The sequence below is a fragment of the Corylus avellana genome, chromosome ca3, assembly GCF_901000735.1.
Source record: "Corylus avellana chromosome ca3, CavTom2PMs-1.0".
Taxonomy (NCBI): Eukaryota; Viridiplantae; Streptophyta; class Magnoliopsida; order Fagales; family Betulaceae; genus Corylus; species Corylus avellana.
Window position 1 is genome coordinate 4,010,488 of NC_081543.1, and position 25,726 is coordinate 4,036,213.

The 25,726-nt window shown below is 36.2% G+C and overlaps 3 protein-coding genes across 3 annotated transcripts; 2 read left to right on the forward strand and 1 right to left on the reverse strand.

The window, feature by feature from the left end:
- Positions 1-3,141: 3,141 nt before the first annotated feature.
- On the reverse strand, positions 3,142-5,525 carry LOC132175682 (carbonic anhydrase 2-like). Its single transcript, XM_059587704.1, has 8 exons — positions 5,486-5,525; positions 4,912-5,059; positions 4,651-4,699; positions 4,409-4,525; positions 4,057-4,110; positions 3,867-3,952; positions 3,629-3,734; positions 3,142-3,514 (listed from the first exon to the last, which is right to left on the reverse strand). Exons 2-8 carry the CDS (start codon positions 5,043-5,045, stop codon positions 3,350-3,352), a joined length of 711 nt encoding a protein of 236 aa, XP_059443687.1. The 5' UTR covers positions 5,046-5,059; positions 5,486-5,525; the 3' UTR covers positions 3,142-3,349.
- Positions 5,526-9,613: 4,088 nt separating this feature from the next.
- On the forward strand, positions 9,614-16,064 carry LOC132174945 (peroxisomal membrane protein PEX14). The gene is made up of 13 exons (XM_059586709.1): positions 9,614-9,750; positions 9,844-9,922; positions 10,299-10,606; positions 10,747-10,786; positions 10,886-11,079; positions 11,313-11,502; positions 11,654-11,743; positions 12,557-12,630; positions 12,750-12,792; positions 12,884-12,951; positions 14,619-14,663; positions 14,748-14,816; positions 15,319-16,064. The coding sequence occupies exons 2-13, from the start codon at positions 9,865-9,867 to the stop codon at positions 15,805-15,807; spliced, it is 1,668 nt and encodes a 555-aa protein (XP_059442692.1). The 5' UTR covers positions 9,614-9,750; positions 9,844-9,864; the 3' UTR covers positions 15,808-16,064.
- A 2,830-nt stretch (positions 16,065-18,894) lies between these two features.
- Positions 18,895-20,754, forward strand: LOC132173563 (nuclear poly(A) polymerase 1-like). Its single transcript, XM_059585078.1, has one exon. It carries the CDS (start codon positions 18,895-18,897, stop codon positions 20,752-20,754), a length of 1,860 nt encoding a protein of 619 aa, XP_059441061.1.
- The last annotated feature ends 4,972 nt before the right edge of the window (positions 20,755-25,726 follow it).

Sequence of the window (25,726 nt, forward strand, 5' to 3'; positions counted from 1 at the left end):
ATTAAGTGAATACTATTTATCTTCTCATTTTTCCTGGAAATGAAACAATAAAACAAGAGAATATTTGTCTTGTCATGACATGAAAGAAAACGTGGAGTACTTTGGTGGTTGTAATATTAGAAACATATTAATTAATTAATTAGTATTGGGTTTTCTTTTTTCTTTTCGTGATTTGCATGGCCGGCCGTTGTGTCAACGTTAGTCAATGATGTTTTTATTGTTTTGTACGTGGTGTTTTTATAGTCAATATTGGATACTGAATTATTGGGTTTCCCTAGTGACCCCCAGCTGGAACTGATCATTGAATTTTAAGGTTAATTTTTTCTTCAAACACATATCATTCACATGATGATGTCTCTCGTTGGATCATTTAGAAAATAAATATTAAAAGATATGAAATCCAAGGGGGTAAAATCTTTGGTCTCAGACCTGAAATGATGATCGATGATTCCTTGGTAGCATATATACTAGCATATATGACAACAAAAGGCAAAGACCTTAGACCTCTGATCTGTACCAAAAAGCAAGGATGAGCTTTGAGTACCTTTTGGAAATTAGTCCTTTTTTTTTATTTGTAGGTAAGGTAACAATATTGTGGTCCATTAGCAGCTCTTGTTATGTTTTTGTATCTTTTCGCTTGGGGGCTGCATTTGTTTGCACTACTCTACAGTCTAGCTAGTGCATGCGCACAAGCTTTATCTTGTTTTAGCTATTTAATTTAACTAGAAATTTAGATAAACCAGTGAGACAAATAAGTTGGCTTCTTATAATTTGTCATCTTATATATATATTTTTTCGTCTCCTCTTTTTTAGACACGAACATGTGAGATGGGCTTCTATACTCGAGCAGGGCCATGGGGGTTCTGTCCGGGCATGCAGGACCCTTGTTATTTGGCAGTACTTGATAAGAGGGGATCCGGATCCTCGATCTCATCGTAGCCTCTCCAACTTGAACAAATCATAAGCACTACTCTTCAAAGATAATTAAGGATGTTTAACACTGTTTGAATATATGGAAAATATATTATATTTTTCATATATTCCATAATTATGCTAATATTGAAATAGTATCTATTTATGGGTTGATTAAAATCATATATTGAGATTGTAATCAAATCAAGGGGATTTGATTACCAAACTGATATTTAGACATTACCCTATAAATATGAACTTTTGTATTGTGGACAAATCAAGTTAATGATCACAATGTAGCCCTTAGAGGTATTCTGAGTGGTGGACGTAGGTATCTAACACCGAACCACCCGTAAGTTCTTTGTGTTCATTCTCTCTCTTGCTTCCACTATTATTCCCACATCATCATTATATCAACATGGTATCAAAGTTATTTGCTTACGCCAGTCGATCTAATGGTCTTGTGAACTATATATTTTTCTTCAATTTATTGTCTGTTTCTTAGAAAAAAAAAAACACAAATTTGCAGCACACACGGCTGCTTCCCATGTCTGCACACTGCCACTTGCCGCCAAAGGCCACTTGGACGTTGTCCTCTCATCCAATGGCCAGTTCACTCTCTTTGGCTCCTTGGGACAGTGAGCTCCGCCTCTGGGATCTCCGGGCCGGGGTCTCTGCCCGCTGTTTTGTGGGTCACACCAAGGACGTCCTCTTCGTGGCGTTCTCCATCAAACCGTGTCCTCCTCCCGCGACCGCACAATTAAGCTTTGGAATACCCTTGCTGAGTGCAAGTACACCATTCATGAACGAGACGGGCACAACGACTTGGTCTCTTGCATGCGCTTCAGCCCCAACACGCTCCAGCCCACCATCATCGTTCATCGGCCAGTCATTGTGTTGAGAAGTTGCCGATCTACCCATTGCATCAATCTCCTTAGTCGCCGACCACATCACCAGCTCCGCGCCGTCCAGATCCGTTCACCAACACATGCCGGCGAGTCCCTCTAGTCTCCTTGGAAACCCCCAAATCCAAATGAGTGTCTACTATCAGCTACGCTCACAAGTTCTCCAATGCACATGCCCACACCAGATCATATCCCGCAGGTGCACATGAATGCATTACACCGGATTCTTATCAAGAGTCAGAATCTTGCCAGTTACACCAAGATACTTGTTGTGCTACCCACACCAGATCAAAAAAAAAAAAAAAAAAAAGAAAGAAAAGAAGTGTTGCGGGTGGCGTGGAGTGAGGAGAGAGAAAAGAAAGAAAAGAAAAGGGAGAAAAGAGAAGGTGTCAGCCCAGTGAAAAAAAAAAAAAAAGGAAGAGGAAGTGGTCCAAGTGAACCACATCACGCGCGCCACGCACCGGTCAGGTTCGGTGCGCCGATCTGATAACTGCCCAAGTGGGCTCATTTTCTATTTATTTTTGGCCCAAGTCGGCCCCTTTTATTTTTGGCCCATGTCAGTCCTTTATATTTTTGGCTCATTGTCAACTTGGCCCATTGTCGGCCCTTTCTGAAGTTTGGCTCATTGTCAGCCTTGGCCCGTTGTTGGCCCCTTTTAAAGTTTGGCACGTTGTCAGCCCTGGCCCGTTGTCGGCCCATTTTGAAGTTTGGCCTGTTGTCAGCTCATTTTGGAGTTTGGCCCGTTGTTGGGCCTTTAGAATCTGTATTCACCAACCACCTGCCACTGTCGCTGGCCTCCCGCCAGCCTCTATCTCCTCCGGCAGTCGCCACCATCTACGGCTCGTTTTCGGCCTCCGCCACCGTCGTCATTATTGTTTCAGATTTTAAACTCAAGGTTCCAGAATATTCCACTTTGAGTTTGAGGGGCGATGTTAGAATATATGGATATATTTTTCATATATTCCATAATTATGCTGATATTGAAATATTATCTATTTATGGGTTGATTATAATCATATATTGAGATTGTAATCAAATCAAGGGGATTTGGTTACCAAACTTGTATTTAGACATTACCTTATAAATATGAACTTTTGTATTGTAGACAAATCAAGTTAATGAGCACAATGTAGTCCTTAGGAGTATTCTGAGTGGTGAACGTAGGTGTCTAATACCGAACTACCCATAAGTTCTTTGTGTTTATTCCCTCTCTTGCTTCCGTTATTATTTTCACATCATCATTATTTCAACTAACACAACTCTGTTTCAAACCTTTTCATGCCAGGGCAGGGCTGTAACAACCATACTATATTAATATATAAGCACATTAATTTCAGGAAGCAGTGATATTGGAGGGGGGCAACAAAAGTCAACATGCAAAGAGAAAGAGCTGCTGTATATGCTTTATTTAGTGGATAATACTGTCCACGATCGAAGCCAATTAAATACAGTAGCAAATAGATATATATATATATATATATATATATATGAAGTAAAACAGCAATCTGACATAATACATTAATTCAGACTCATCATGCGGGGAGGTGAGGTGAAAAGTGACACTCAAATTCCCAGCGCTCGAAAGTTCCATTAACAAAATTATAGTAGCCACCCATCAGCCGTAGCCTCTTGCTTGCCACCGCCTTCTGGACATATGGATAACTCAGTAAATTCATCAGTGACAAGTCCACTGACTCCTGCATAATACACATACACACACAACTATGTTTAGCTTTGTTCAATTAAATTACTTGATTTTGTTTTTTGGAGTCATATATGATTAGGTTTGAAGAACAAGATGGAACGACAACCTTTTCACAATGTTCACATTGTGTCTCAAATGGCAAATGGCCAAACTTTGCAATGACCTTCGCCTTGGCAGGTTTACCAATTTTGACCCATTCGTCGATGAAGTCACTGCACATCAATATCATCACAGTTGGATATGGATGAAGTAAGTTAAGCAATATTTGAGAAGAAATTTCTTCATATCTTTGATCAAATAATCAAGTGTTTGTCAAATTAAGTTTAATGTAAAAAGGGCCTTACTAGGGAGCAGAGCCATCCTCAGGATGAGACATAAGCCTCTTTATCCCCCCGCAACGACTATGTCCAATCACCAGGATATTTGGTACCTACGGGATTTTTATTTCTTTTTAACACTTGGATATCATAGTATAAAGGAAAATAAAAGAAACACAAGAAGAAAATTTGGATATATAAATGAATGAAACTCCACCTCAAGAGCTTTGATGGCATATTCAATGGCTGCGCCAACGCCAGAGTATCTCAGCTGTGCATGCAGTAGGATTCAAGAATATGAAATTAGTTATAGTAGCAATCTAAACGAATTATATTAGCAATCTAATATAATTAGTTATATCATGCCGACCCAGGCTATTTATATTAGCAATCTAAACGAATCAGAAATTAGGATTCGAGAATATTCAATTAGTTATATTGGACCATTAGTGGTATTTTTGTCTCATTAAAAGTAAAAAGACAATAATACCCCTCAAATATAACTATCCTAAGAATCAGATACTTAACATTTAATGTAAGCTGGACAAGAATTTATGTGAGAAATTAACTTGGTCAAATGGTGGAACCATGTTGGCAATGTTGCGGACCATGAAGGCATCCCCAGGTTGGAAATTCAGGATATGAGAGGGGCAAACTCGAGAGTCTGAGCAGGCGAATACCAGAAACTACACCATAAATTAAGACCAGAAATTAATCTTGCTTAAATCTTATACATAATTAAGATTTGATGATGGTTTTAATCATAGAAATACATATTAATTAAGGTGGCTTTTTTTAATCCTAACAGTACCTGAGGCCACTGGTCATGGGCAAGACAATTGAACAATTCTGGATTCTTGCTGCAAAAATCAAACCAAACAAAATAAAGATTAAAAAAAAAAGAAAAGGTAGTAGATTTACAAGTTGGTCTTGCAACTGCATCTCCGTGCAAGAGAATTGGTATAGAAAAACCATCTGCTTTTGTAATTTTGGACAAAAAAATGTTATCAAAGTTTGGTTTTGGAAGAAAGAAAAGCAGTTAATTTGAAAATGGCAGACAATAATCTCGTACTCAAATTTGTTGGTCTTGAAGTATCTAAACCCTTCTGTAATCATCTGAACTGGGTCTTTTTGAACATGGTGATCAAAGCCAACGAGATCTGTCCCTTGCAGTTCGGCCGCCACCTCCAATGACTGCTTCGCCATATGTGTGCCTTCTTCTGCAAATTCAAAAATGTAAATTAAAAGATGAAAATATGTATACAAATTCTAGTTAATTTATGTTTTAAATAAAAGAGTTCCACTGTGAACATTCTAATTATTATTTTTAATAAAGTGTTAGCTTTTATCATCTTAGCTTATAAATTAATGAAATACAATAAATAAATAAAAATTAAGAATATTTACAAAAAAAAAAAAAAAAAAAAAAGATAAAATCGGAACCATGCATTTAACTAATTAAAAATACATATCACAAAAAAGAAAAATGTTTACATGCACTAGAGTTCCATGCACTAAAAACTTAGAATAAGTTTATAAGAAGAATAAGATAGAATTTGTCAAAAATGGAAATCGAAATGAAAATATAACATAAATGGTGAAGCACACATGCATGTGATACTCAGAAAATTAACAAGTGAACACACCGTTAATTTGTAAGGATTCTTGCTTCAAATATTTGGTAGAATTAGCTGCCTGAGTGCCTCTATTTATAAGCCAATTAAGTCTATGCTTTTAACATGCCTCATCAGAAAATTCAACACAAGAAAACAATAACTTAATATACCACGTTTACTTTGCCTAAAATAAAATAAAATTAATCCTATCGATCTCTTTCATTTTTGGTCCATGGCAATTATAAAAATCAACCACATACGTCTCTTATCTCTTTATTTGACGTGTTGCTGTGGTACCACATACACTAATTCACCCACGTGTATAACATCTTCGTTGTCCAATTAGTCGATTTTCTTGTGCATGGACAAAATATCTATCGAGTGAGCCTATATGCAACCCATCTGTTCGAAGTCCGAGTGGGTGGTTGGGCCGCTCATGATTTATTTGGACATCACATGTAAGTTTTATATGGACTCTCTCACATGCAGTGTGCTTCATAACAATTTGGACAAAAAATTGCTAGAAATTTGAATCCCAACTAATCTATTAGTAAAACCATCAAGAAAAAATGCTGAGCAATGTTACCTACTACATTTTTATCTCACAATTATTTTATAATGCTGACAGTCTGACATACATGGCAGTCTGACCAACCCTTGAATTAATTATTATTTAAAAAATAATCAAGGATTAGTTGAGACTCCCACCTTAACGTTGTGAAATAAAAATGTCAAAAATGATATACATAAAGTTTGATATACTTTATTTCCTGCTTTTAATTAGTGAAGTTGGAGAAGAAAAAACAATCACACTTGAATGTCAATAATTGGGGAGGCTCTACATTTTTGTGGAAGACATCCTCCAATATTGATATTGAGCAACTGTGACGAGCTTCACCAGATCACTTTGGTGCAACTATACCTTTTTTTTAAAAAAAAAAAAAAATTATTTTTTCTCTGAGCTGAAAAAAAAAAGAATAAAAAAAAAAAGAAGAAGATATATTACTGAGGTTAATTTAGGTGCGCAAAAAAATAGTTCTTTCTTTTCATTTCTTAAACACAGAATCAAATTCATATTTTGAGCCATAGTTTCTGAATGAGAATTCTCTCTAGTTGAAAGAACGGGAGAGGAACTGGTTAGTTATAACATGAGAGTTATAATATGAGAGAACTAACCGGTTAGTTATAAAATATGCTTATATTATAACTAATCGGTTCCTCTCCCGTTCTTTTCAACTAGAGATAATAGGCTCATATTATAACTATAATCCTAGTTCCTAGTTTCTTCTCTAGAAGGACACGGAAATTCATTGGAACATTAAAATGACATTTTAATAATGCCTATGGTGTGAAAGGCAGAGGCGAGTGACCCCCCGTAGGTAACTTGCCGGCCCAAAACTTCCTGTCTAATATGACTTTAAAATATGTACTTTGTTGTCGCATAGTCTGTCTCATTACATTCTTTTTTTTATTCCTTTCGCACTCAATAAAGCAACAAACCCAGCCACCTTCAATTGATCTAATATTAATTGTCCTATCCAAACCCTTGTGAGTAGAAAAAATTGGATTGAGACTGGGCAACTAATGCGAGAGTTTGTTCAAAATTCACTTATTCAGACTGATATTTGAACAGCTGGAACCTCACTTCATTGAATATATAAAGTACGAACAAACTCTCACATGAAAATTGTCATATTACGGTGCTATATAAGACTAACTAGATATTTGCAATGAAGAATTATTCAATCAAGTCTTCCCTTGAATACATATATATATGATTAAGGAAGATTGTTAAATCTATTTCCTGTGATTTGATCTTATTATAAATATATTACTCTGGTTTCAAAATAAGCTTATAAATCCTTATGGTATGCATATGTAATCAAAATGATCATAGTCTACAAATTTCGTCATTTTTCTGATAAAGGCCTTATGAGATTACAAATTTTACTCTCAAATAAATAAATAATAACGAACAAAAGGAAAAAAAGAAAAAGAAAAAATCTTGATTTGAATAGGGTGGCGAAACAACCCCATAGGGCCAATGAGAGTAGCCGGCCACTCCTACCCGATTCTAAAGGTGGTAAACACCCTTAAGGGCATTTGAAAATAATTTGACTATACTTGGGGGCCAGTTCTAGGGGTGACCAAACCATTTTTGTCGCCCTTAGAGATGGTTCAACTACTATTAAAGGCCGGTTCCGAAGGTGGTTGGCTATCTCTTGGGCCACCTCCAAGCCCTTTTTGTTTTTGTTTTTTCATATCTTTTGGTTTTTACTTTGTTTTTTGTTTTTGTTTTTGTTTTTGTTTTTTTTTTGAATTTTTAGTTTCATTATAATTTATTAAAGGTATATGGCAAGGGACCATTTTGTTGTAGAGGCATGCATGCTACAATAATTTATAAGTTCATTTGAAATGAAATCACATGAATTTATTCATTACAGATCCGTTAAAGATATGACTCCTCTCATTAACTTATGGATCTGCAGTGAATATGAATATCTCTAGTTCAGTAATTTTCTTATTTCTTGGGTCCAGAGACGGAGGGAGGGGGGGACCGGGGTGGGCCATGGTCCCCCCCAAAATAAGGAAAAAAATAATAAAAAAATTAAAAAAAGTAAAAAAAATAAAATTAAAGTTTTAATTTTAGTTATTTGGCCCCCTAAAAAAAAAAAAATTGGCCCTATTTTTAATTTTGTTGGTCCATACCCACTAAGTTTTTTATTTTTGGCCCTTACTTTCAAATGTCCACTTTTTTTGGCCCTTACGGTAGTCTTTAGTTCATAAAAAACAACCAAAATAATTTTTTTTTGATAAAAAAAATTTGGTTGGCCCCCTCCCATAAAATTTCCTGGCTCCGTCCCTGCTTGGGTCCATTAAGATTCAACCTCTTGTAACTTGATGATGCAAGGACATTTACAGTGACCTCAAGCAGTTTTTAGAGAGGAGTTTCATATGCAAACTAAGGGAAAGGTGGTCAGAAGGCCACTGATTTGGAGACCGGAAACATTTCAACGCTTAAGTTAGTAAACCTCAATGGAGAGAAAGTAAAAGCTAGCTAAAAAGGGTTATGAGAGTCTCCTTGGATATGGTAGTAATAAATATATAAGGGAACACTTATAACCATAGGCCAAAGAAGGGATTGGAACTTTGCTAATGCAATAGCTGATGTTATACTTAATTTGCTTGCTTTTCTTGTTTGGAAAGTTGTAAAAATTTCAAGGTGTGCTAATTTTCGTGTACATTATTTAGTTAGATGTGCCACTTCTCACCTTATTTTTGAAAGTATTTCTAATTGGTCTTTCATTCTCACTTCCATTCGAATCAAGAATAGAGATCCTTTCCTCATTTGAATTTAAGAATAGAAAATAAAAAAATCTTAAGCCAAAGAAGGGATCGTGTGTGACACATCCATGGAGAGAGAATGCACCCTGCTATTGGTGTTGGGCCTGGTGTGGGCTTATCCAACCATATGTGCACCTTAAAGGGCCTAAGGTTCTTTATAGGTACGAAATGCACAAAAGTTGTCATACCACGGCAGGAGAAGAGCCCATGAAACTTAAAATAGGCCCCTAATATATCCTCTTAAGAACAATCAATTGGGCCTAAGAAAACACAAGTGACAAACAATTGATATAAATTAGAGTGGCCATTTGCGTTTATGGGTTGGGTTTGTATCGTGTTAAGTTATAGTTATACGACTATATGAGTCATTCTTAATTCAATTATTTTTATTAAACGGGTTAAACCTTCAATCCTCACACAACCCGTTTAATAAACATATAGCGTTGGATTGTCCTGAATATGACCAATTTAAACTCGTTTCAACTTGTTCCATATAAATGGGTTTAGTTGATCCAATATTTGGCATGACCTAATTAATTTAATTTCATATCTTGTATGTGTAAATCATACATATTCACAACTATATTCAAAACAATCAATTCAATAATCGATATCAAGCACCCCAAAAAAAAAAAAAAAAATCGATTTCACTGTCAACCAAATTGCATAATCAATATCTAATTATCTATCATTTATTAATAATTAGATTTCTAATTGGGTTGATCGAATTTATGGATGACTTCAAAAATTGTCACCCTTGGACATGGATAATTGGATAGAGCAAGTGAGCATTGCACATTTACACTATTTATATTATCTGCAGGGTTTTTGTCGTCTATAGGAGCTGCCGATGCCAATGCTAATCATATTACGCTTTGGGATGAGCAAAGCCCACCTCTGAGCCCTCAGTCTCAGGCTCTCAGCTTCTCTTTCCTCTGATCTCATCTTCTGTAAGCAATTCGATCATGGACTCTGCTTTTTGTTATTATTACTTTTAGTATTCTGTTTGAAGCTTCAACAATATTTCGTCTCATTTCCTTCAGTGGCTTCTTCTTTAATTGGCTATGGCGACTCAATCCGCCGCTCCCCCCAACCCAACGGACGGAAATCAACCGAACCCAGGTCTGATTTTTCTTTTTCTTTCTCTCTAATTTTACATATTTTTGTCAATTGGGTTTGGGTTTTTCTCTTATTTTTCGCATTGCTTTTTCTGAATTTTAATTTCGCAATTTCTACAAAAGGTGGCTAGAGAAAATGTTAATTGGAAAAAGATACGATATGTATATCGGACAAGTCGTCTGTGTTGAAGTCCTTGTCGAGCTTAAAGCATCATATTTTGATGTTCTTGATCGATTTTATGACCATGAACCATGTTTTTCTAGAGTGTTTTGTAGAACTTGTACTTCAGCTATTCTGGGCATGTTTTTAAGATTTGGTAAATTTAGAAAAGCTATACGTTCATGTTTAAAAAATTGGTCTTTCTAAACTCGAGCAACAGAACTTGCACAACCAACGAATCAGGATCAGCAAGCGTCCGGGGCGGAGGCTTCCAATCCAAAGTCTACGCCGTCGTTGTTTGTGAACTCCGAACCGACGCGAGAGTCCGGGGCTGAGGCTTCCAATCTAAAGTCTACGCCTTCGGTGTTTGTGAACTCCGAGCCGATGCGAGAGGAACAAGTGCAAAATGCGGTGAAGTTTCTTTCGCACCCGAAAGTTAGGGGCTCACCGGTCATCTTCAGAAGATCGTTTCTTGAGAAGAAGGGCCTTACAAAGGAGGAGATAGATGAGGCCTTTAGACGTGTGCCTGTATGTGGGTTATTTAATCTTTTGTTTACTTTATTTTTTGCTATAAAACACGATTGAATTGTCATCTAGAGCATTCGTTTATATGCAATTTACCAATTTCTGTTCCTTTTTTTCATGCTGACTTTCTCTGGAAATTATAGGATCCACAACCAAGTGTGCAGTCAACCAGCTTTAATCAAGGTAATTAGTATTACTGTTGATATGGGATTTGGGTTTGACCAGAGTTGGTTAACCCTTCTATCACTAATGTTAATGTATGATTTATCATAATGCTGACAGATGGGCAGGTGAATTCATCGTCAAGCATTCAGCCACAGGCCCCAGTACAAACTCTGCAGCCAGCTGCAGCAGCTCCTACCGCTGCCATTTCCTCAGTGGGTACTTCAACGCGTTTCCGATTTCACTGGTCTCATGCTATTCTTGCTGTAGGATTACTGGCAGTTTCAGGTGCTGGAACAGCTGTAGTAGTTAAGGTATCAACATTAATATATCTCCTGTCATACCTTCCATAAGTCAGGCATGCTAATGCTAATAGCTATCCTTTTATTTATTATTATTTTTTTCTAGTGCTGTCTTTGATGCTGCATGCTTTTGTATGGTTCTTGCACCCAATGTCACTTGTGGCCGACTGGTTGTGTGTGGTTGATTTTCACTATTTGATATCTCAATCTTGCTCACATTAATTGATTAATATTCCCTATTCTAGAATGCTATTTTACCCAGGTTGAAGTCTTGGATACGCAAGGTTGTATCGGAGGAAGAAAATGACCTTGCGGAAAAAAAAGATTCAAAACCAAGTTTGGCAGAAGAAGCAGCAGCCGCTGCAAAAGCAGCTGCAGCTGCTGCTGCTGATGTTGCAAAAGCAAGCCAAGAAATGTTGCGTTCAAGAAACGATGGTGCGTTTATGCTGAATTTTTAGCCGATTTTGTTTGAAGAGATTCCTATATTTCTTGCTTCAATGTTTTTTCTCTTTACCATTTAGTTTTCATTGTTCACTGATCAGTAATATCTCTTTTGATCGCTGCATCTTGTTCTATACATGATCAGAGAAGAGATTCTTCGAAGAATTTACAAATCTCTTAGATGTGCAAGTACGGGAAATGAAGTCAATGTCTAGTGCCATAAATAAATTGGAAGGTACTGAGAAGTTTCTTTCTGACTAAACAAGCAGATTTATGGAACTGTTGTGCCTGAAGAACATGTAGCATCATTTTTACCTGCAATTCTTCAAAGAGTTTGTTTTTTGAATAAGTCAGTGATGTCTTAATGTGTCATTATTCTAAGAGTTTTGTTTTAGAAGATATAAAGATGATATGGCCCCGCATGCCTGGTTGAAAGCAGAAAATAAGAAGAAAAAACTTTTAAAAAATGCTGTATTTGACCAAATCTTTTGATTGGCTAGATTTTAGAAGGGAGAGAATACCAAATTTATAAGAAATAATGGAACAGATTATAGTTTATAATTGAAAATTGTTTCTATTTTCTTCGATTACTGCTTTTTTATACCCCTTTTATGGTGTGCCTTTTTTTTTTTACTAGAGAATTGTTAGAGGTGTCTGATTTCTGACCATCTTGCAACAATGTCACTCACGTATCAATGTATCATGAATGCATCTTATATATAAGGTATACACTAAGACTGGAAGTGCATGGGTACCTAGTTTTGTGCCTGAGCAATCTGTGAAGTTATTATCCTGGTTCTTAGATTGGTTTCTTGGCTATCAATGCTATTGTATACCTTTGCTTAGGTAGTCTAATACAATGCTGAATAGTGTCCTAGCTTCATTGTTGGTGGTGCGGTTGGTCCTGGAACCCTCTTGCTCATTGAGAAAATATCTAACATTCTTAGTACCAATTTTCTTCGTTAGAAGTTTAAGGACATAACGGAAAATTATGTCTAACCAGTTACTAACTTATTATTAATATTCTTTCTTTCTGCCTAATCATCAGGACAAACAAACACCCAAGGGAGAGCTTCTTTTGTTGATCCAGAAGATCACCGAGTCATTATATCAAGTTCAAAGGTGAGCTGAACGTAGGTATAAATTGAGAATGTTTCATGCTCTCTATGATTTGGAGTGTACATTCTCTCAACCACATTTGGCCTGTCTAAAAGCACTTACTAATTTAAAATGTGCTGCAGCAATCATATGTGCATCACAAGGCGGACTATGACTCACGCTCAGGTTGTTATTTAGGGATCAAGTGCCAGTTCTCTATTGTGTAATTCCCGTTGGTTTACATTTTATTGTTTCCTAATTAGAATTTTCTGTACAGTGAGATCATCCTCGCCTCCCACATCTGCAGAACCATCAACTGCACCTCACCCTAAGTCATATATGGATGTAAGTAGTTAACCTAACCTTTCCAATGTTGAGAAATCCTCCTGAAGATGTCATGTTTAGTGCATGATTGTATTCTTGAGGGCAGTCCCTCTTTGCATGTAATTTTTAATCATGCTAATATGGAAATTAATGCAAGTAAATACTTAGATATGAAGCGTTAGATTTTCTTTCATGAGAGGGCCATGTCTTTTGGAATTACTCCACCAGAGTCAGTGCGAGAGATTGTATATGGGAATGACTACATAATGCACCTGGGAGCATGAAACTACCATTTAGTGATGTACATGCTTTTATTCTCTCGTCTCTGACCACTACTAGACTTACCCTTAATCTGAGTAGTTATTTATGCAGTCTAACTATATATTTAAACCAATTTGTTATTTGTTATTAAAGATTTCAGAACAAATGTTAATGCAGATAAAAAAAAAAAAAAAACCAGAAAAGAAGGGCAAAACATGAGGTTGGAAATTGGAATGACTGTCAAATTATCATTCATGTGAATATCACTCAATTCAGTTCATGTCCATAACATATCTGAAAACAAATCTGCTTTAATATCTGTTATCAGTTAACTACCATTTATTGAAAAAAAAAGTCTGAATTTTTATGACTGGATGTTGAATTTAGATCCATGGTTAGTGTGTCAAATATAATGGTTCACATCATATGATTATATGCACGTTGATCTTTATTATTCCAAATCAAAACCGCTTACTGCCTATAAATGGTTCTGATACTCTTCATGTTTGATTAATTGTAAAGCCAGAGACATTTTACCATTGATATGTAATTTTAGTGTCTAGAGAGCTCTTGTCTTTCTTTTCCCTCTCCAGAATCTTCCTCTGTGAGCCTCTGTTTCTTCCTTCTCAGCGCTGATTGGAAAGGAGGAGGCTCCTCCTCCCTCCTCCTTCCTTTCCCTTTCCTTTCTTTTCTCTTTCTTTTCTCTTTTTTGTCTACAACTTGGAAGCCATATCCACTGTGCACCCACTCCCCCACCCCCATGGTGGCACCTCCTCGCTTTCCCCATTCCTTGATCCACCTGCCAATCACCCCCTTTGACGCCCGTGCACTACCATGCACCCCCCCCCCCCTCTCCTGTTTTGGTTCACTCAAAAGATCTCTGGCTCCCCTATTTCTTCACGCATGTATCTCCATAGTTGGTGCCCCTGTTTTGTCTATGGAGACCTCCAAATCCGACTGCAGATCCAGTTTCAGTGTCCCCTGTGCCTTCATGGCTGGGTCCTCTCCACTTGATATTGCTGTGGTGTTCTGCTCCAGTAGCTCCAATCCAGCCGCTACTAGTGCTCTCTCCCCTGTTGTGGTTCCCAAGCTTGCATGTTGCAGCAACAACAGGTTGCTACAGGCAGTTCTGACGTTGGACTTCCCCTTCAAATTGCCATTTACGGTTGCCCTTTTCTTGGCAGGTATGCCAATATTCAACTGGGCCAGGCCAATCTTTTGGCCCATTCTCAATATTCTCTAGGTTTATGTTGCACTATGCTGGTTGTATTAGGGTCTTTGTTGGGCTACGCCACCCATTTTCCTTGTTTTCCTTTTGATGTATTTCCCTTATATTGCTTAGAAAAAGTAGAAGAAAAAGACATGTTAGTATCTTGCTTTGGTTTTTGAATGAGTTATGCCTATTGATTTTTATAATTGTGCTGCAGATTATGGCCATGGTCCAAAGAGGGGAGAGACCTCCTAATATCAAAGTAAACTATTTGTAAATTTTATATTGAGATCAGCTTGCTTGCGAGGTCAATGCTAATACTTCTTTATTCTAAATTCATATGCAGGACATAAATGATCTACCACCAAACCCTAATCAGCAACCATCAAATCCTCGTTTAGCACCAATACCTAAGGTTTGATTTTGAGCACTTTTCCTTCAAATATAGGTCCATTGTTTTTTTCAGCAATAGATTTTATGGGCTAATGGAAACTGACTGAATAAGAACAGAATCTTAAAGCTGGATTCTGTTGGTCTGAAGAGTTTGTGGCTATTCCTCAGGCTGAGGGCCAGTTATTGACATTTCCAATTTTTGAATTCCAGCATTACAATAGGTGACTGCATGAGTTACACTTAATGGTTGGGCCATTTTAAAGAAAAAAAGAAAAGAAAAGAATTGATCTAATGGTCATTGTATTTCTTTTTGATAAGTCAGAAAGTTCCTAGACTGATGCAGCCATATAAAATTTAAAATCATAGAAATATAATCCTCCTTAATTTGTTACTTTTATCTCTGTTGAAGATTGGGGAAAAGAAATACTAATGGATTACTAGTATTCACACCGCATAAAACTGATTATTGATTTTCTCTTTTGGAAAGAAAGAAACTGATTATTACTTTATGTCCTCCTGATTAGCCGTGGGAAGTTAGTCAGACCCAAAACGGCTCCAGCCAAGCATTTCAGTCTCAGGTAAATGGTGAAGGCTTGAATTCCAATGTACAAGACAATGGGCTAATGTATCAGTCAAATGGTGACAGTTCAGTCCCTTGGTGGCAACGGAAAAATGTTAGAATAACAGAGGTTGAAAATGAAGATGAATTCAAGGCAGGATCTTATGGTGTGCGAACCAATGAGCAACCAGTTCAGCGTAGATGGGTCCCTCCTCAGCCACCCCCAGTTGCAATGGCAGAAGCAGCTGAAGCCATCCGACGACCAAAACCATCGGTTCCAAGAGAGCAGCTGGCTGATGATCAGTCAGTAGCACATCCTTCAGATGTAACTGATGAGTTGCAGAGGATCACAAAAATATCTGAATCTGGAGGAGCAGTGGAGATTAATGGTGGGAGCTCAGGGCTGAACTCAAGTGAGATACAAGAAGATGACCACATTTCTGAACAGAGCTAAAGCAGGATTGAATATGTTTGAACAACTTGATCTAAGGTACCTATATACATACATACTATTAGGTTTCTAGTAGTAGCCCATGGTATATTTTGGATCAACTTGAACGAATATTGTGATCCGACTGCTATTCTGTATTGGTAACAGAATTTGGATGCAAGATATGTTGACTTGCATTTATGAGAAAATAAAGTTTCAGAACATAATGAGAGAGCCACTAGGAATACCATTTATGCATGAATAATATTTATCTTCAGTCATTGTCTGCAAGCATTTCTAGCCCTTTCTTTTGTTATACTTGTGGCCTTTTGCTAAATGTTCAATGTTAGCTGCCTAGCTTATCCATCTGTGAAAAGATTTTCTGGTAGAGACTGCCTGCACCTCATTTGTGATACGGGTGAATTATTCTCTACCGTATGAATAATTCTGAAAGTCTTTTTTGTATTCTTAAAAAATGAGATGGCTTTGAAAATTACCATTTGATCAAAATTCAATAATAATCAATCATGACCTTAATGATGATTTAAGAGTTACATTATTTTTGAAAGAATATAAGAGTAACTTGTAGCATTACTCCTACCACCTTCGTAATGTGGTTGGAGACTGTAACCTAAAAACTCTCGACTTTGTGAGGGATTGAAGACCTCTTCCGCCCCTTTTGTGAGGAAGGCACTCACCACCTTTAGACTAAATTCAAATCAAATGAACATTTATGAGCTGAATATGATTTTTTTCTCTAAATATATTGTTATGGGTAACTTGGTGACTAGGTGTTGTGGCAGAAACTTCGTCAACAATTTGGACAGAAAATTTAATGGAGGGGGTGATTTGTAAAATGATTAAAACTTATATTGTATTTTTTTTTTTTTGAAACCTAGTAGCAATTTTTAGAGAGTTTAAAATCTATGACGAAGAAGGGAAAATTTGAAATAAAAACTCTTAGACTATCACCTCGACGTAAATTTTCTGTTCATGGACTTCGGATAATGGTTTTTCAACCTGACTCGGTGGAGGAGAATAAGGATACGTAAAATATTTTTTGGCGATTGGCTTGCATGAAAAATTAGCTATGGTGAAAAAGAGCCGGTGACTTCCGGTGGCCTTTGGCGGGGTCCCGCAAACTCTAGCAATTTGAGAAGGATAAATAGTTTACAATTTTAAAAAATGAAAACTATTTTACGAAAATTAAAGAAGTTTTTTTGTCAACCCGAAAATGTTTTCGGTATAACTAATATTTTTCATGGCACCAAATACTATAAAATACGAAAAATATTGTTTAAAAATCATTTTATGCGGAAAGAAATTGGAGCATAAGAGAGAAATAGAAAGTAAGGAGTAAATTAAGAAAATTGGAGCATGTGAAAATTTGAAATAAGAATTAATCTCAGATATTCTCATTGGGATACATTTTTCTATAGTTGGATTTTAGATTAGGATTTTTCTACTGGAGTCGTTAAAAGAAAGGGAAAGAGGGATGACCGATATTGATATTTCAACAAACTAAATCAACTAGATAAATTCTTTTGATTGTTTTTCACAAGGATGTTCAAACGGTTATAATCGTCGGTTATTGGCTATAACTGCAACCACAACTAATTTGGGCAGTTATTGGTTTTTAATAACCGCAACCGCCTAGGCGGTTATTGGTTATTTTATAACCGACGGTTAGCGGTTATTGAATTGAATAACCGCTTGGTTATAACTGCTTTTTTTTTAAAAAAAAAAATGAGTTTTTGAGCTTTTTAAGTGTTTTGGGCATTTAATTTACTATTTTTTGGTCTTATTTTAAGGGTTTAAGGCCAAAATGTTTCAAAAAAGATGAAAAAAAAAAAAAAATGGCCGAATAAATTCTAGCCCAAAAACATGGCTAAAAAAAACATAGCCCAAATCCATGAATCCAAATTCAAATGAAAAAATTAAAAAGACAAATTCCAAATCTAGATACATATTGCAAAATACAAACCAAATGGAAGCAAAACAAATATATATATATAAAGGCGGTTATTGGTTATAACCGTCTTTTTCTATTCCTAAAACCCCTAACCGGTTAGCAGTTTTTAATAACCGACTACCAAATCGGTTATAATCGGTTATCAAAACCGACCCGATTGAACACCCCTAGGTTTTCATGAACTAAAAACCACTCTACACTATAATTATCAAATCAAAACTAAATAAAATTCTAGTATGCCATAAAATAAAATAACTTTAATAATCAAATAAGAATCAAATTAAGAAATATCTCACCAATTTTTTTGAAAAGCAAATGAGGTAAAATATTGGGAGAAAGCTGGTCTTCGATTTGTTTCAAAAAAATAATTAAAATATTACTGATTAATAAAAATAAGAAGGTAGTATTGGATAGACTCAATCTTAAGAATTTTTTTTTTTTTTTTAAAAAGAAAATACATTTTAGCCTTATGAACTATCATCCTTTTTGCACCTATACCTCCAAACTTTAAAAAGTGGCAGTAGGGGGTCTTGCATACTACCACAATGTGTTAAATTAGACATTTTAATATTTTTCTTCCAAAAACACCCTTAAATTTATTAAAAAAACAACCATTTGTAAAAAATTAAAATTATTAAACAAAAAAACTGGGTGATCGTTTTCATATTAGCTCCCTTATTTTATTTTGTCAAATGCTTATTTTTATATATTTTTTAATTTTATTTATCAATAACTTCTTCAAGGGTATTTTGGAAAGAAAAATGCAAAAATATTTAATTTGGCACACAATAGTAATATCAATATGTGGGCTTCAATGATATTTTTTTAAAATTTGAAAGAATAATTGTTAAATAAGTGATAATTTAGGAGATAAAGTATTAAAAAAAAAAAAAAAAAAAAAACCACCGATTTGAACTCGGTGTATTGAGTTGAACTCGGACTTGAAGCACCGACAATTTCAAAAAACAACCGACTTCTTTTCCTTTATAAACAACAGTCTCTAATTCATTCTGTACGCAGTTTAATTTCTCACTCTCTCAATTCTCAATTCTTATAGTGCGGCTTGACGGTCTTCGCTATTTCTCTCAACGTCAACGCGCGGCAACGGCACGGCGATTGTCTCAACGGTGACTGCACCTATGGGCATCCAACCACCGGCGAATCCACCAGGTGGACAATGGGAACCAATTTCAACTGCTGGGCCTTCTGGACTGGATGTAATTAAAACGCAAGAATTAGAAAAGTTTATGGAGTCTCGTGGATTATACGAGTCTCCGGCGGAAGCCTTGAAACGGGCTGAGGTCCTGGGGAGATTGGACCAGGTTGTGAACATCTGGGTGAAAAAAGTCACCGAAAATAAAGGGTACAACGAGCAGATGGTTGAAGAAGCTAGAGCCATGATCTTCACGTTCGGCTCGTATCGCTTGGGTGTGAATGGTCCCGGAGCTGATATTGACACCCTCTGTGTTGGGCCGAGGCATGTTAATAGGGAGGAAGATTTTTTTGGTGAACTTCATAGGATGCTCGGTGAGATGCCTGAAGTAGAAGATTTGCATCCCGTTCCTGGTGCTAATGTTCCTATTATGAAGTTCAAGTTTGATGGGATTTCTATTGATCTACTCTACGCGAAATTAGCCGTTTGGGTTATTCCCGAAGAGTTGGATCTTTCTGTAGATTCGGTGCTGCAAGACTTGGATGCGAAGAGCGTCCTTAGTCTTAATGGTTGCAGGGTTACCGATGCGATTCTAAGACTAGTCCCTCATGTTCGAAATTTTCAGACGACATTAAGATGTATACGTTATTGGGCAAAAATCAGGGGAATTTATTCGAACATGGCAGGGTTTCTTGGCGGGATAAATTGCGCAATTCTCGTTGCTCGGGTTTGCCAATTATATCCTAATGCAGTGGCCAGTTTCTTGGTTTCTAGATTTTTCAAGGTGTATAGCCAGTGGAAGTGGCCTAATCCGGTCATGCTATGTCCCAACGAAGAAAGATATCTGGGCCTTCCTTTTTGGGATCCAAGGAGAAATGTTAGAGATGGCAGAGATTTGATGCCGGTAATAACACCTGCGTATCCCTACTCAAACAGCAGTTATAATGTGTCATTGAGTACGCAGTGTGTTATGAAAGAAGAAGTTGAAAGAGGAAGGGATATATGTGAGGCAGTTGAAGGCAGCAAAACAGATTTGATTAGCCTATTTGACCCTTTTCATTTCTTTTCGGCTTATAAAAATTATCTACAGATCGACATTACCGCCAGAAATCATGACGACTTCATGAGTTGGAAAGGACGGGTCGACTCTCGGCTTCGTTTGCTGACTATGAAGGTTGATAGGGACACACATGGGCAGCTACAGTGCCACCCACATCCCGATGGCTTTTTGGACAAATCCAAACAATTTCGTTGTTGTTACTTTGTGGGGTTGAAGCGGAAACATATTGTTCGTGATCAGAAAGGTGAACCATTTGATATAAGGTCAACTATTGAAGAATTTAAGAATTGTGTGGGGATGTACACGTCTGTAAAACCTGGGATGTTGATCGGTGTATCTCACAAAAAACGCAGTGACATTCCTCTATTTGTCTTTCCTGGTGGAATTCGGCCTGCTCGTTCTACAGGAGTAGGCAGAGTGTGTGGTGGGGCTGCTGAAAAGCCTAGAAATTTCAGTCCTCTTCAAGCGGTTGAAGGTGTTGTTGGAAGGAAAAGAAAAGCAGATGAATCTGATACCAACAATAAATTTAGAAAATGTGATTATGTGGCAACGAGCAGGAGTGAAGCTTTAGCAGCAGGGCAAACTAAAGCAAGTGTCCAACCCTCGGAATACTCATTAACGGCTTTACAGGAGCAAGTGATCAGAAATTGCTCTAGTTTATTCAATAATGGTGGTGAAGAGGACCTTAATGCTGCACCATTCTCCACGCCAGCTTCTACATCTGCTATCCCACAAAAGCCAGTTATCAAGTTCAATTTCACATCTTTGGTGCAAGCAAACAGCTAAAGCACCGAAAGGAGAATAATTGTTTCAACTGTAGATTCTAGTATTTCATTTTTTGTTTGTGGAGCGGCTTGATTGCTGCATGAAATAATGAAACTTGCAGCACAAGCTTCTTGTATTTACATTTTTTCGCTCAATGACAATTATTTGTATTTGATTTATCATCAATGAAAGAATTTAGTTTATTAATTCAGACCATAGATTTTACTGTTATATCTCTCTCCCTCTCACTTTTCTGCTTTTTAACTATTAGGAATGATGCCATTGGTTAATGTCTTAATTGGGTTGCAGTTTTAGCTAATATGTGCTTAGATTGTGCTGTTAATTATAGAGGTACATGATGATGGTTGATTGTAGAAAAGATGGTCAGACCTTGGAAAGCTCTTCATTCGTGGGATTTCTTGGGACATGTCCAGATGAAGAACGTCTTAAAGATTATGTTAGGAAATATGGGGAAGTGGTGGAGGCAGTGATCACACAATGTCACAATTTCAAACAAACAAACAAAAAAAAAAAAAAAAAAAAAGGTTTTTGGGTGGTGGATTTAATTGGCATTCTGTTAATTTGGCCATTCGGTCTTCTTTTTTTTTTTTTTTTTTTTTTTTTTTTAAAAAAAAAAAATAGGTTTTAGAATTTATTTATATATTTTTAGGGTAAATATATTAGAAGTACTTAGTTCAACGCATCAAAAATTTTATTCCTCTAAGTTTTTTTTCTCGAAAATTTAGTCTTTGAGTCAATTGAAATACCAATAAAATTTCTGTAGTCAAATTTTTCTAACCGCCATTAGTCTCAATCAAATTGCATCGTTTTGCCACGTCAGCATATTAATATTTTTATTAATTTAATTTAAAAATTAAATCTAAAATATTAAAAAAAGAAAGAAAGAAAGAAAAAAAATTCGAGAGAGAGCTAGCGTCGATCGATGGTGATCGTAAGATGTGAAAAATGTCCAGAGAGGCCAGATCTAGATTTGGGGAAACTTGGTCCAAAAAATATTTCTCAATATATGATTGTTAGAAAGTTAGAAACCATTGATCTGTTCTTCTTTTTCTTTTTATTTTTTAATCTGTTCATTGATCTGTTCTTCTTTTTCTTTTTCACCTGCTCCTCGATCTCCGGCCCCTTCACAATGTCACCCAAAAAAGAAACCATAGGAGAGTTCTTTGTGGAAAGAAGTTCCTTTGAATGGCATTTATTATTTCTAAAGGGCCTCTGAATAAGAAAAATAAATTAAATTAATAAAAAAATAATATTCTGACATGGCAAAACGGTGCGTTTTGATTGAAACTAATGGCAATTAGAAAATTTTGATGGTGAAGATTTTATCAGCATTTTGATTGACCTATGGAATAAATTTTCGAAAGAAAAAAAACTTAAAGGAGATAAAATTTTTGTCATGTTGACTTAATAACTTTTAATATATTTACCCTTATTTTTATTAAGGATATATATTATGTCATTTAGGAAGATACTATAATTTTTGGTAATTTGAAAAGGCATTGTCGTAATTTAAAATTTAGGGAATATATTATCAATTGAGTGATAGTGTAAGAAGAAATGTGAACTTTTTCGTAAAAAGAAATAAAAACAGCAAAGGAAAAGAAAATAAGAAAGGAGGGAAAGGGAAAGGGAGTGGCGCCGGTGGAAAAATGCCCTGCCATTGGTGTTGGTGGGGTTTTCGACAACCCAACTCAACGCGCGCTTATGTGATCTTAGGGGATCACTACCTTGCATAGGTGATTAAGGGAGTGGGAGAGCCCTACCACTCCCCATCTCCTACTCTGGGTGGGTCAGGGACCATCCAGCAGGACCAGCACCCCCAACGGGTTGATAGAAGGACCATTTTGATTAAGGTCAAAAGCAAGTAGGTCGATCAAATTTGTTACTTTGGAAAACCCTACAAACTTTTGGATAAAGTAATAAATCATATGGACCAATTTGTATTTAACCCTTATTTTTCAATAGGTGACGTACTTTTCTAGCCTTTAACATCACACAAGTCTCTGCATTTCACATTGGCATAGAATACGAATTACAAATTCAAGAATTGAACTCGCCAGGGGGTAAATACGAAAGTCATGTATCCACGCGAAATTACAACTGCAACCTGATCACCTTCCATTCTTTACTAAAAATCATTGTTGGTTAAAAGCAACTATATATCAAGTCACTTGTTTGACTTATTTCTTAATTTTTGTATCCATTTTGGCACTGTTGTATTTCTTCTTTGATCTATTCTCCCTTGTAACAATTTTCCTTATTCAATTCGAACAAAAAATAATTTTGAACCATTTAAAACATGAATTTAGATTAATGAGTATGTAAGAGGTGGAAGAAATGATGCCAGAATGCATAGAATTTCCGGATCCAAACAACACATTTGCAAAGGACTCAAATGCTTTAATTAAGGAGATGATGCTATATATATAGATCCATAACCTATATGGAGGGACACAAGATATGCCATTGGACCCATATATAGGCTGGTGGAGTTGAATTCGTTGCTTCAAAGTTCAACTAGGACAAAATATGTCACAATTAATTAATGCAAAGAAATTCTGCTAACAACTTTATTAAATCGTTGGTACTGAAATAACATTAACAGTACTTAAATGGTATTTGCCCATCCATGACATTTTATACCACACTAAGAGATGTCTAATTTATGAAACGCCTATTAGGGAATTTTCCCTGGGGGCCCTTTAGGGGATGGTGGCGGTGGCCGAGCAGGTCGTTTCCGATGAACTAGTTTTTCCAAGGCCAAAGGTCGACGTTTCATTTGGTTTATAGTAATAGCTCCAGACAATTCTTTTCCATCTCTTGCATAGACTAACTCCTCCATCTTCTCAACTGGGTGTTGATTAAAGTAATCATGACATGTTTAGACAAGGAAAATAAATAAATAAATAAATCAAAGAAACCATAGGTACAGTGGCAGAGCCACGTTATCCACGGCACCCCCAAGGATTTTTAATTTTTTAATTTTTTTAAACCCACGGCACCCTCAAAATAAATAATAAATAATAAAAAAAATATTATTTTTACAATTTTACCTATCCATTACCCAAGACACAGCAACGAGCAACCCTTCTCCCGCACCCTTATTTAACTCACAGCAACCCTTTTCCAATTCTCCCGCATCCTAAAAAAAAAAAAAAAATCTCTAAGACGCTCTCTAGTCTCTTCGTTCTCTGTTCTTTCTATCACAGATTCACATGTAATGCATATATTGTGTGAATTACCAAATTTTTAGGGTAAAGAAAATTTTTAGGACGTCAAAAATTTTTTTGGCAGCACCCCCAATTTAGAATGGCTAGCTCCGCCACTGCATAGGTATATATATATATAGCAGCTGGATTTAAAAGATCATAAACACAGTGTAATAGAAAGTGACCAGAAATAAACAGATACAGTTCATCATCATTGTTGATCGGGAAGTAAATATATAAACTTCAGTGTTATACATGCTACAGCTACTGATCTTACCAGTGAAAAACAAGCTCCATGCAAGGAATAGGGTGGTAATTAGTACAAGAAAACCAGGGAGGAGGATTCTCTTGCCCTCAAATCTCATGTTGCTTAATTTGTGAAGACATGCGTGAACTTCACAATATATGGGCAGCCATGTTTGTTTGTTTCTGTGCAGTTTTCAACGCATGCCATCTTTAGCCCTTTTCCTCTAACCATGTCAAAGCGAGATGTGTCAAGGAATATCAATGCAATTTCGAGGAGTCTACCTCGTGTGTTGAAACTTGAAAGTGAAAGAGATAGCCGTGTGTATAGTGAATACATAATTATTAGGGTAGATATAATTAGATAACACTTACCCCACCCAAAAAAGACCACCTTATTTATATTTATATCTCCACACTACCACTAATTGCAATTCGAACATATAAATTACAAAATGTTTGAGTTGTCCCATGCGTGTTAGGTTTCACCGTTAGATTGGATGGAAAACTTTATATGTGGACGTGCGCTTGAACCATTTTGTGTGACCAATTTGTCCCCTTTTTTATGTGAAAAATGAACCATTTTAGTAATAATTATGATTAAAGAATTTGAACACTGATAAGGGATAATCACGTGGCTACCTTTATCTATTATTTTATAGGATGGCTGTACAACCATCCTTTGGCAGGGGTGGCTGAACGTCCACCCTATTTATTATTTAGGAGGTGGTTGCATAACCATCCGCTTTATTCACTTATGGGTGGTTACGTATGCAACCACTCTATGAGAAGATAGGGGGTGGCTACACATTCACCCTAAGGAGAAGATCAGATACATGACCAACCCCACCCAAGTAATAGCTTGGCTCATCATGCTAGGAGCAATTTCTTATTTTGTCTCTCAAACTTAGATTTCTTGGTAGAGAAAAGGACTTATGGGTGTGATTGGCACATGTCGAACACTGTGAGTCCTCAACCCCATTTTTTAATGTTGTTTTTAAAATAAATGCTTAAAATACCCTAAGAATAGAGACAAATTAAAGTAGGGTTTCTCATTTGATGAAATGAGTGGTCGATCAAGCCGAATTTTACTTAATAGGGGTTAAGTCTAATTTTTTTTTTTTTTTTTAAAAAAAAAAGCACAAATATTGAATTCAACAACATTTTTTTTAAAAAAAAAGTTTGAAAAAAAACTTGGGCGATGACCCCCTTAGTTTTAATGTGATTCCGTCTCAGCCTAAAATTTTAGAGGATTTTTATGCAAAGAAAATGAAGAGAATAATAAATAAATAAAAATTGGTCCATGGTTTTTAACGCATTTTAAAATTGCCATCTAGGTTTCAAAAAAAAAAAAAATCACTACTTGGTTTAATCACTTTGAAAATTATTCCCCCTATAATTTTTTCTGTCCAACAAAAGAGGGGTGGAGCCATGCATGTCCACCACGGCACCACCTCCTATACATGTAAAGTCAGGAAATTAACGTCTTGGACTATCTTGTTAAGGTTATATTATATAAT